The following is a 13,020-nucleotide window of genomic DNA, read 5'->3' on the forward strand; positions in this document are numbered from 1 at the left end:
TCTGGACTATCTCAGCTTGAGGAAACAAATTATTTGAACCTTTGTCAGTCAGGTCGTAGGCCAGGATATAGCATGGAAACTGTGTGGGTCATGTTTGTGGATGACCAACAGGGAGTTCAGAGTGGGGGAGGTGCAAGCCTTCTGGTCCTCTTTAACCTTTTGCTTTTGACCAGCAGCTATTGATCCATTTCTGAGAGACTGGAATACATAGCATTGTTTTGCTGTCAGGTCTAGATGAGGAAGAAGAGAGAGTCAAACTTGAATTCCTTCAAAATGCATCAGCTTTGGATTTGCAGGTCTAACAATCCAGAGAAATACCATCTTTGATTCTGGGCAGAATTGTATTTCCTCATTCCAAGGGTAGTTTACGACTTGGAGATCTTCCTAGATTCACAGCCTTGACTAGAAAAGCTTTTGGACAGTTACATCTTGTGTACCAATTGTGTAGCCCAAACTCTGCTTCTCCTTTACACATGATATTCAGGCAGCTCCACTTCTACTTGGCTTTAGGAAAGGCATTAAGACCCACTAGCAAGGAAAGAGATGCTTTGACTGGTAATAGATTTGCGAGTGCACAAATGTATTTTACTAGTTTCATTTTATGATTGTGATTACTCCTTTTATGTATTTTTCATCTTTCTCTTCTTTTTTATTGATATTGTTTTTGCTTTCTGATGAGATTGTTGCTGTTCAGAAGCTTTACTATATACATATAAAATGGAATGGAATAAGAATTAAAATAAATAAAAGTGATATATTTTGGGTAGAATAAAATTTATGTAGATATTCATTTACTTAGTTTTTTTTAATTTATATATATTCTCTTTATTTTCTTGTAATAGGTAAAATGTTTACTTTACTATGGAGAAACATTATTAAATTGTTTACATGATCATTCATGTATGTCTCCATATACAGGACTATTAATTTGCAGCAAAACAGAAATGGTTTCATTGTCATGGCATTCCACATTTTCATTCCAAGTGGATCAGGTCTCTTTGGGTATGACAACTAGTCCATATGCACAGGTTGTACCCTTTCTCATTGCCCAACAGACTGGCATTGCAGTCCTGATGGCTGCTCTCTGTCTGATAGAGACAGTCCTAGCTTTACTCTATCATCTGCTGTCAGAAGGCCACACTCACAATTATTTAGAAACTGCTCATGAGCAGGCTTAAAACAGAATGCTCTCACAAAATCTGTATCTGTCATCTTTGCACCTCTTTGTTTCCCCAATCCTGCTGTGGCTGCACATTTCCTGTTTATGGGCTCTAGAAGCCTCCAGCAAAACAGATTAGGTGTAATCTTCTTTCTAGCAGTGACTTTGCTTTGTCTCAAGGCCAATTATAGCTGACCTAGCAAGAAACTTTACTTGGCATCTCCAATCTCTCCATTTCCAAATACCCATTTGTTAGGATTCTTTTTTCCACTTTCTATAAACAGATCAGTGCCCTGGCAACCCCAGTTTGACTTGAGACCAGCCTCTTTAGTATTTCTTTCTCCAACTGTTGACAATCCAGCCAGTCTTGTGTAATCATTGCCCTACTTGTCAGACCGTCCTCTGCTCTGTTTCAATATGTGATTGGCTGACTATTTATTAGCTATGATTTATATTGTTGCGTTTAATCATGTGCCTTATTCTTCTATCTTACAACCTAATCTCTTTCCTATGTGAACTAAATTAGTTCTTTATTGAAATCAGTTTCTCAATTGCCCCCAAAGCAGTCATTTCAGTCCTTTGATTCTTGGCCACTTTTCTTTGCATCCAAATATACTGCTTGTTTTGTTTGTGCATAGTCGCAAGATACATTTCTCCTGTTATGATTGTTGATCAGAATATGGAATGGTTTTCAAGCTTCTGTAGCAGATGTGCTACCAAATCTCTTTCCCCAAATCTTTTGTTCCCCATAGTTTCTTTACGCCAACTCCACCAATGTTGTCCTCCAGCTACATCTAGCATCCAGAAAGCAGCCACACAATTTTTTCCACTCTAAATTCCTTAAGCTACTGTTGTCATTGAAATCTGGCCTTACCCCTCTGAGAGAGCCATTATTATCAGTCTGCCTCCAGGGACTTTTGTTGTCTCCATGGATTCTGAAAGCTCTGGCAACAGTATTGGCCTCCTTTTCAAATTCTGAAAAGTTTCAGCATCTTTTACATTCCACATATTCTTCTTTTCCTTTGCTGCTTGATTACGTTTTCTATACTTTCCTTCCTGGTTTTTTAAAATTGTCTTTTCTCCACCTATATTTTACTTTGGGTACTGTCTGTTCTTGTCTTCAGTGAGAAGACAGTGAGAGACACTCTTTCCTCTCCCAGGAAAGAGAAAATTAAAATTTCAGAACTCTAAGAAATACTCTAAAAGGAGTTAACGTTGTCCCAAATCTCAATAATCTAGCATGCCATCTGTATATTACAATCCATTAGACATAGGTATGATCCTGAAAACAGAAGAGGCCGCAAACAGATAGTATTTTGTATGCACTAATACTTCATTATTATGCTGGTACCACTTAGCATTTCACAAATGCATAAAGAAATACATATTCTAAATGTACATGTCATAGTTCTAAGCATATTTCAGGAAAGAATAAATAGGAATATACTAAAACTACTACTTCAGTTGTATTATTTCTGTGCTGCTTATGAACATCTTCCTTCAGTACTATAATTCTTGGTTCTTTTGGAAGCAGAGGAATTGTGGTTTTAAACCCTCTGGACTGTTTAAACATGACCCATATTTGTTTTTCCTTGAGTTCTTATGGGTCAATGACCTACTACACAAATGTTTTTTGATGAAATCGGGATGGCTTATTATTCTATTAGTTAAAATAAGCTTCTGTGCTTTTCTGGCCTGTACAGATGCACCCATGCGGACCAAAATAATTTCTTAGACTATGCCTGTGGTCTTCCTAGCTGCCCTTTTCCTGAGTTTAGCTTCCTCCTGCGAAGACCTGTTGACAGAACTGCTAATGGCTTCCTCTGCTGAAGAGGCATCAATTTTTAAAATGTTTAGTAAGGAGCAAAGTCCACTCTCATCAACAGGGAGAGATCAAAAAGGTTGCAGAGTTGTGGTTATTGCTAGCTGAAGACAGACATGCAATATTATGAATGGAACTCTTTATTACTGTCCTGCCAATCATATTAGCACACTAGCAATGATGAACAGAAAATATTGGCTAAAAAGCCTATTCCATTTTCAAAAACATAGAATGCAACCAATAATGGGAAGGACTAAGAGATATTTTAGCATATTTTAGATATGCTAGATATTTTATTATATCCAAATTATAAGATTTCTTACTTTAACATGCTGCCATTTTTGTATTAATAAACTATTTCTAAAAGTTAGCAGCTCAAACCAGTTAGGGTTAAACCTTTAAAATTTAAAGAAGGAAAGGGCTTCCAGTTGTTAAACTACAGTACCTAAATTGGTACTACAGTACCCAATGAAGTCATTTGGTGTAGCGGTTAAGGCATCAGACTAAAAACTGGGAGACTGGGAGTTCTAGTTCTGCCTTAGGCATAAAGTCAGCTGGGTGACCTTGTCACTTCTCTTAGCCTGAGGAAGGAAGTAATGGCAAACCACTTCTGAAATCTGGCCAAGAAAATGTCAGGGATTTTTCCAGGCAGTCACCAGATGTCAACACTGACTTGAAAGGTCCAAAAAGAAAAAAAGGAAGAAAGAAGGTTGGACGACGTAGTTCAACAATGTTTGCAGGATCAGTGGTCACTCACTTCTGGATTAAAAAAAACAACAATGAGCATCTTGACTTTCCTTCTTTCCCTATCAATGTTTTTTTTAAAAAAAATATATATTTACATTGCTAACATAACCCTACAATTTTATTGAAGTGCAACTCCATTGAATTTTATATTTGGGCTTAAAATTACCTATCTATATCATCATCAATGTACTCAGATTGCTTGCAACCGAATTCTCATTTTCTGTGATGCAATAAAAGGAGTATATAAAATGTCTGGATTTCAGTGAAATTTTTATTCGCCCATACAATGATGGTCTTGGACAGAAGTGCACCTGAGTAGCTACTCCCTGCTCAGCAATCCAGCAGAGCCTCTTCTTTACTGAGCAGCAAGAAATGAAACAAATGAAGAGATGCCTAAGAGCAAATCAGCGATAACACAGGTAAGAACACATATTCAAGCCAATATGATGTTTATAATAGTGGCTGGAGATGTGATGTTGTTGAGGTGCATCCTAGTGTCTGGAGGCTATTAGGATTTGGATGGGTGGAACCAACATAGGCACAGCCCCAGCAAGACAGAATGGTTTTGGGTTCAGAAGCCATCCCGTTCCAGAGAGATGTGAATTTATTAGCTCAGGATGGGCTATCTTCATATTTATCTGACTCATTCATTCATTCATTCATTCATTCATTCATTCATTCATTCATTCAACAGCCATTCAAAGTTATGACAGTGCTGGAAAAGGTGACAACCAGTCCTGTCACACCGCTGCAGCATACCCACAATTTCATGATCAATATTTGGGTGTTTGGCAACCGACATGTATCTGCAACATTTTATGACTACATGACTGCCATTTACAAACTTCCCCAGGGGCTTCCAGCAAAGCTGGATGCACTTAATGACCCTGTGGTTCGCTTAATGACCCTGATAGTTCACTTAATGACTGCTGCAAAAAAAGTTGTAAAATCAGGTGTGACACACTTAACAATCACATCACTTAGCAATGGAAGTTCAGGTCCCAATTGTGGTTGTAAATTGAGGACTACCTTGCAATCTGGGTCTCCTGCTTAATTCACATCTTTAATCTTAATCCATGGCATGTTTTAGCTATAGCTGGGGGGCGGGCTTTCCCATGACTTCAACATATGTGTCAATTACAGTCCCTACTGGAGTGGGAGATTCTCATTGTCATTCAGGTTGGATTATTGTAACATGTTCTACAAGGGGCTGCCTCTGAGGTCCAGTAAGAAGCTACAAAAGGTCTAGAATGCAGTGGTGTGAGGAATTATGGATACATTATCAATTTGCATATATTACACAATTACTTTAAGAATTATACTTTCTACCAGTTGACTTCTGAATGCATTTTAAGATGCTGATTATCATTCTTAAAGAGGAGCATGGTGCCCCTTGTGCTAAGGACACTGGGTTGGAGGTTAGCCAGCCCACATTTGAGATCCGAGTGTTGCTGTGGGGTGGGATGAGCTCTTGACCTTCACTCCAGTTCCCCCCAGGGATATGAAAGGTGCCCCTCCCCCACCTGGGCATCGCCTGGGCAATGGTGATGTTACCATCTAATCCTTTCAACTCGGAAGTGCCTCAAGTGCTTCTGACACAATTTCAAAATCACTCTTAAAGCTCCTCATGGATCAGAGTTAGCGTATAAGTTGGCATTATCCTATTGGGTTTGTAAAAAAAATTATTATCATAATCACTCTTATTATTTTAACTTGATTTACAGATAGGTTGTTTAGAGTTGAGAACAATTGAAATAGCATATAAGCATCAGTAAAATATGCTGATAATTATATAACGACATTTCCCAAGCTAATAGTCTTCAGAACTTTTAAATGTATACTTTTTTGCTTTATTTTATTTTAAGCTCATTGATGCAAAAATGAGGGGGGGAAACTTATGGTGGAAAAAATAGAAACCTAGTAAAATTAAAAGAGATGGAACTATGCATATATCATAAAGACCAGCCATCATAAACCGTATTATCTTATTAGAAAAATATTGAACTGATAAAAGAGTGATTATTTTTGAATATAACTTGATTATGACCTAAGTGAAGATTAACATAAAACAGCTGAACATTCATTTTCCTTAGTTAATCAACTCTCTTGTTAGTGACTAAATGGGAAACTATTTGCAAAGAATTTCATAACATTCCTTTCAAGGAATAAAAATATATTCAATGCAGCCCAAAATGCTATCTCTCTCTAAAGATGGACTGTTCGTATTGCCATTCCTTCTCTGCTAATTACTGTTTCCTCATTGCTAGTAAAATTCAAGCCGAAACAATCAAAGCATGTTCAAAACAATCAAAAAAGTTGGACTGAAATATATGGAATCAGGTATCTGCATTTACATCTTCTTTCAGAATGTTGAATGAGCATGTCTTGGTATGATACTTTCACAAAATTGAGGAAAAAAATAAAAAAAAACTAATTAACTATACAAACCTATAATATGTGCATATATAATACATAATGTACACTGAAAATCTATATTCCAAGGTTATATAACAACTTAAACAAAACCAAGGAAACCCCACAGTGTCTCCGGGTGCTGCCAATTATGAGTCATTCAATAAGCCATTGCTAAATAAATCATAATTTAGTACAATGCGTAAGCTTGTCATATGGACATTTGTCTTAACCTAGCTATTCTAATAAGGACATATTTAATAAGAGTACTGAAGTGTTCATACCTTTACTAATATGGAGATACATCATTTAGCCACATATAGTAGACACACTCACACTCATTCTAGCAGAACCAAGAGCACCCTTAGTGCACCAATAGCACATCAGTTTTCTATGATGGAATCATTTCCAAAACTGCATTTTATTCACACATAGTAATAAAAGCATTTTTCTGTCTATTAAATCACTGCAGTATGTTTTGAAACTTACATGCATCCAGTTGCTTAATTTAAGTTATAGTTTTTAGGATACATAAGTCTCCAAGCAGGCTTTTGGCCTGAACACAATCTATAGGCCTTTTCATATATTAAAATTTTATATGCAGGAACCAAGACAAGTCACACATTTTTAAAAAAATATGTCCATATTTTTTTCGTTTATAGTTTTAGCTTCACTTTGAAGTATTGGCAAGTAAAATTCCATCAAAACTACATTCATTCAGTATTTTAACCTTTATGCTTTTAAATAACCACAAGTAAAGCAAGCATTATTTCCCGTTATATTTTATTGCAATATTACGGTAATAACTATTTGGCTGGAGAAAATCTAGCAATCGTAACAGAAACTTTATTAAACCAAGCTCACAATATATATTTTTTCATCTAATGTACCAAATCAAAATATAATTATATATTTTCAACAGGAATAAAAAAGGAAATTGTGCAAATAAAATCTAGCTTAAAACTGTATCCTAACTTTCACTTTTTCAATATAAAAATGTATTAATCTAAGGAATTGCCATTTATCTTATGACATATTATATCAAATTTTCCACAAGAAATAAAGCTTGCAGTGATTATATATTTCTTCTTAATGCTGATTTAAGCAACTCTTTGAGACTCAATTTTGCCAAATGGAATTAAGCTCATATTTGCCACAGGCCAGGCTGTCTTTTGGCTTTTGGCTACAACTGTACATTGATACTTAAGGGCAATCCAATAGTAGATAGAGCAGTCTTCCTCAGGTAAGTTGGGTTGCTTTTGACACCATGGGCAAAATCAGCATTTCTTGCCAAAGAACCACAGGAATCAACATGCAACTGGTTGTGAAAATAAGCTTTAGTGATGGAGGGATCTTATGAATCACTGCAAGCATTTCAACGTCAACAGGTAAGTATAAACTCCCTTGTTCCTCATCTTTAAGTGTTGCTCAAGTTGAGTTGCTTTTATTTTTACCATAATGCAGAGTCTCTATTCTCTATCCTATAAGCAAAATTCTGTCCCATCCTTTTCCAGCTCCACCTAAATTATTGCAGTCATCTCCTGTTTGATTGTCTCATCACACCAATCCAGCATCTACTCTACTATGAGCTTGCTCCTAATACTTCATAAATTCAGTATAAAAGTCACATATCTTGACTTTTTATAGCTTCCTTTGTTTTCCTTCACCTCTAAAGTTCTGTCTAGCATATCCTTACTTATCATCTTCAATTCAAATTCACATTTACCTCCAGTTCAGAAGACAGTTTAATAGTGCATCTCAGAATTCAAGGCTACTTCTCTTAATGTGATGAAAGATTTCCTTGTGGCTCTTTTTAAAAAATTCATAGTTTTTAGACTGCCATAGTTTCTATGTCTTATTGAAATTTAGCTAGTAACTATATGCCATATATAACCCTGATTACTTCTGCCATTTCTTTCATCCTCTTCTGTTACTATGTCTTCATCAAATTTAAGATTATGGCTAAGGCCCATCCTCTGGTGCCTTGTAAAGTACTATATACACTAATAAGAAGATAAGCAAATGTTGAATAGCTGTGCTTTTAACAGAACACAGGGCACACCTTTCATATAATTCTAACATGCCTAATGTAAATCTTGCCCAATTTCCTTTTTTTTTAAAGAATGAAATGTACTTCATCATCCAGGCCCATTTCAAACACACCTGCATAATGTTACCACCTCTTAATTAAAGAATTGGTTTAATTAAAGATAACACTTACAGTCGTTCTAGTTGCTTGAGATCTTGAAATGCTCCACGTTCTATCATGCTAATTAGATTCTCTTCCAAATGCCTATAAGAGAGAATTTCAGTAGCATTAAAAGAATAACCAACATTTGGAATAGTATATGAAAAATATTCTCCCTTCCTAAAAGCCAATCTATCATCTCCTCTCTAGAATGCAGACAGAGACAATGTCTTTTCAGGATTTACTTTTTCTTCTATATGTAGTCACTCACTATTCTTTCTCTTGTAACACCGTATGACATAATTATACTGAAGGTTCATAAATAGAGGTTACACCTTATTTGGAAGTAGCATATATTGGGTTGTACTGCTCAACAATACTTATTTAGCTTGGACATCCATATGTGGGCTCCAAAAATTCAGAAAGCCACCTGTTTTAGTAATCATCCAGATTTTTGCAATCTACATAATAATTTATCTGAATATGCTACTTTAAAGCAATTGAAGAGGACTTTAAACACTTTATTTGGAATATGGAGACTATCTTAATAAAAACATTATTATATTTTATTTATATACTAGATCATATCTAGAAACAGTCCATCTCCCTTATAGAGTAATTCTGGGTGATGTACAAATAGTCATAAAAAACTCTAGATAAATATTATTTAAAAAACAGTTAAAAACAAGAATAAAATAATTAAAATTAAAAAGTTGTAGGAAAGACTTTGAGGCTGTCCGTTTTTCTGTGGGTCCCAACCAAATCAGCAGAGACAGGTCTTCAAGCATTTATAAAAGGCCAGAGAGTGGGTCCTGTCTTTCCCTGGGGGGGGGGGGAAAGAATGTTCCAAGGATGGGGTGGGGTGGAATAACAGCAGAGAGTTCTCTCTTCATTGACTCTGCCAGTCAAAATTCTTCAAATGATGGGATTTGCAAAATAGGTAATAGATGAAAATGAGTATATATTTTTTATATAAAATCATATATATATATATATATATATATATATATATATATATATATATATATATATATATATATATATATATATATATGCAGTGTACAGTATACATTTAAAAGCAATTTTATATTTTATATCAATATATATATATTTGATATAAAATATAAAATTCCTTTTAAATATATTCAGACAATTCATCAATGACTATAAAAATAATTCACAGAGAACCCCCTTTCAGATGCCATTATATGAATTAATGTCTTTCTAGACTGTTGGACACATGGTAATAAAATTGTTACAAATTACCATCTCTGGTGGCAATGTACATTTAATTACTCATTTTGACTGAAAAGTGTTTCAGGAAACTGGGAAGGCTGCACAGCATTTTGAAAATTAATTGTGGTATGGTCTTATTCAATTTTTCCAGAACATATAAAATCATGCACATAAGACATTCATTTCACTTCTCTTGTTAGTTGCCTGATGTACTACTACGGTATAACAAAATAGTGAAAATTAAAATGTAGTTTTCCCTGGGTCAATAGCTTTTAAAAATGTGGACAATAACAATGCCTGGAAAATTAACACCAGCAGCAAAGTATCTTGAAGAATCCTTTAATTAAATTTTATTTCTATTTTTATCTGTATAAACAAACTTATTTTAATAAATCATTACATAAATTAATTTTAATCAATTAATTTCATTTTTACAAATAGCTCTTTGGAGAGAAGTACTGAATAGGCAGATTTAATATTATGTATACTCCTTAGGTAAACCGATATACGTATATATGCTCCCAAACTATGTATAGGTGATGATAACTTTTTCATGCATACAAATTATTCCTTATTGACTGTCTGGCTTTACACCTGAATTTCCAGACACTTAACCCTTAATTCTATTCTTAAATAGACTTGGCAGAAGATTCCCAGACATGCCTCAGCTAGATTTGGAATCTTTAATGCTGACAGAATGAAGCCATAACATAATAGTTGATTGCTTACTGTAACACAAACATTCTAAGCTTTTATATATCACTGTTCCAATGTTCATATTCTTAAATTGCTTTTTCTGCTTTTCTGAGCTAACTTGGTGGTTTGCTTGGTGGTCTAGGACATTTGAAATACATTTCCATAATAGTCCTAGAACCTTGCCAAGTTCCAGCCTCTACACTGCCATCTATTCTGAAATTCTAAGCATATTTCTTTCATGTCCAAGTCAATCTACTGATCCAATAAACCTTACATGAAATAAACTTAGACTGGGTAAAATCCTTTCTACTTTTCCTTAGTAAACCTAGTGCTGCTGTATTGGTGAGATGAGAGACATAAACATTTAATGACTAAATAATCTTTCATCATTGTGCCAAACCACTAATACACAGTCACTCCTCCCTTGGTGTTACTTTTGTATATTCACAGCAGATGCTTTTCCTTTCCACAAAGTCTTGTTATGAATTGTCACTTATTGTAATGTTAAAAGTGATGGCCGGAAGTTTGTAATTTTAGACTTGAAAGACTGATGTCAGCCCTCCCAGAAAACACAACTTTATTGTAAGGCTACATTAACAGAATCTTGCAAGGCTGAAAGTACAAACTTCCCATTGCCACTTTTAACTACCTGGGCCCTTCCTAAGTTTTTTTTTTCCTCTGACTGATAAGCCACAGGGAGCTCCTCCCTCTCTTGTTGTGATTGTTTCCTATACAACATCTCTTCCCCTCCTTCCCTAAGGTCCTCCACACATTCCATTACACCAGGGGTCTTCAAACCTGGCCCTTTTATGACTTGTGGACTTCAACTCCCAGAATTCCTCAGCCAGCATGCCTGGCTGAGGAATTCTGGGAGTTGAAGTCCACAAGTCATAAAAGGGCCAAGTTTGAAGACCCTGCATTACACCTATGCTTTTTTCATAGACAATGGTATTAGGATAAAATTAATCTCTTTCTATCCAGGCAATGTTATGGCAATATATCTGACCTGACACAAAGATTAGCAAGTTTGATGCCACCCACCAGTATGGAAAAACTTTGCACCTTGCATGGCATCTGTCAAGACTCTCTGTTTAAATGGGCCAGAGTATCCTCCCTTGAATATGTCTGTGCTGCACCTCGTCAGACACTGGATCATATAATCACCAGCTACCTTTGAAAGGTTGCACAATAGGAAAATCAGATTTTCTCCAACTAACAAAGACTACACTTGTTTGGATAAATAGCCTAGATATATAGAATACTTATTCCATTCTCATAAACCAACATATTTCAAAATGTAACTTATAACTTATAACATCTTGAATTTGTCATACCTTATGAAACTGACTACCGTACATATTTCCATCATACCTATACCATAGTACTGTGTGTTCCTTTTATATATATTTTACTACTGTTATCCATGCACTCTATTCCATATGCTAAATATTGGTAGTCCTTGGCTTACAATGCCAATTCAGCCCAAAAATTTCTGTTGCGGAGTGACACAGTTGTTAAGTGAATTTTGTCCCATTTTACAACCTTTCTTGCCACAGTTGTTAAGTGAGTCGCTGCAATTGTTAAGTTAGTAACATAGTTGCTAAGTGAGTCTGGCATCCCCATTGACTTTGTTTGTCAGAAGGTTGCAAAAGGGGCAGGACAATGCAACTGTCATAAATGCATGCCAGGTGCCAAGAGTTAAAATTTTGATCATGTGACCATGGGGACGCTGCCATGGTTGCAAGTGTGAAAAATGTTCATAATCCCTTTTTTTCAATGCTGTTGTAATTTTGAATGGTCACTAAATGAACTCTTGTAAGCCGAGGACTACCTGTAAATATGGAAAACTCAAGTAGTATTATCAAAATCAGGTGAAATTATGGCTAGTGTCTGTATGCACTAGGAGGAGATCGGTATAATTCAAGACATGCTGCATAGTTGGCTATGTGCTGAAGGCAAACAGATCAAAGTTTTGCAAAGTGACAACACTGAGAAATTGCTTCAGGGGAATATTTCTCTTCATACTCACAGAACACGAAGATTCTTAAGTCCAGCAAAGTCCACCTTTGTAATCCTTGTAATATTGTTTCGGTCTAAGTCACTGCAAAAGAAAAAAAAATCCACAGTTGACACATGTATCTACCAGGCAGTTCAATCATTTTAAAAAATATCATAGGAGTACCACACAGCAAATTACCCATTCTGCACAGGAAATGCGAGGCAAGACTCAAGATACTTGAGTAACATTGCAACTCACAGGAAGATTGCTTGAATGTTTCTTTTTACAACCTCTTTTTGTTAAAGATGCAGAGCTGAAATAAGGCAAGAATTAAAATCTAATAATGAATCCCCTATTGTCCATTCTACCATTAAGATGTTTAAGACAGAAGATGAGAGAGATTGTGCTTTTCTGCCTTTTCATGGAGATGGTTAGACTTTTTTTGTTAGTGGGAGAATCTGGAAAACATGCATATGCATCCATACGGACCTTCAAATAATAGCTTTATGTTAGCCTTTCAGAACAAAGTTTAAAACTACCACATTTCAAATATGGAAAGAAGAAACCTGAAAAACCATCAGGAGAAAGAGCTGAAAATACTGAACATACATGAACATGACCAGTATTTGAGAGGCTGCCACAAAGAAGAGAGGTCAAACTATTCTCCAAAGCACCAGAGGGCAGGACAAGAAAGAATGGTTGGAAACAGATCAAAGAGAGAAGCAACCTGGAATTAAGGAGAAACTTCCTGACAGTGAGGA

General features: G+C 35.6%; 1 protein-coding gene across 1 annotated transcript in view; it reads right to left on the bottom strand.

The window, feature by feature from the left end:
- Positions 1-13,020, bottom strand: part of SLIT3 (slit guidance ligand 3) — a gene marked incomplete at its 3' end in the record, with an annotated part of 569,754 nt that overhangs the window by 514,314 nt on the left and 42,420 nt on the right. The window contains exons 2-3 of the mRNA XM_081320704.1: positions 12,290-12,361; positions 8,362-8,433 (exon numbers count right to left, since the gene is read on the bottom strand). Of these exons, the coding sequence (XP_081176830.1) occupies positions 8,362-8,433; positions 12,290-12,361 (144 nt within the window). The remainder of the gene's footprint in view (positions 1-8,361; positions 8,434-12,289; positions 12,362-13,020) is intronic.

This window comes from Vipera berus (genome assembly GCF_964194415.1).
Source record: "Vipera berus genome assembly, chromosome: 2".
In the NCBI taxonomy this organism is placed as follows: Eukaryota; Metazoa; Chordata; class Lepidosauria; order Squamata; family Viperidae; genus Vipera; species Vipera berus.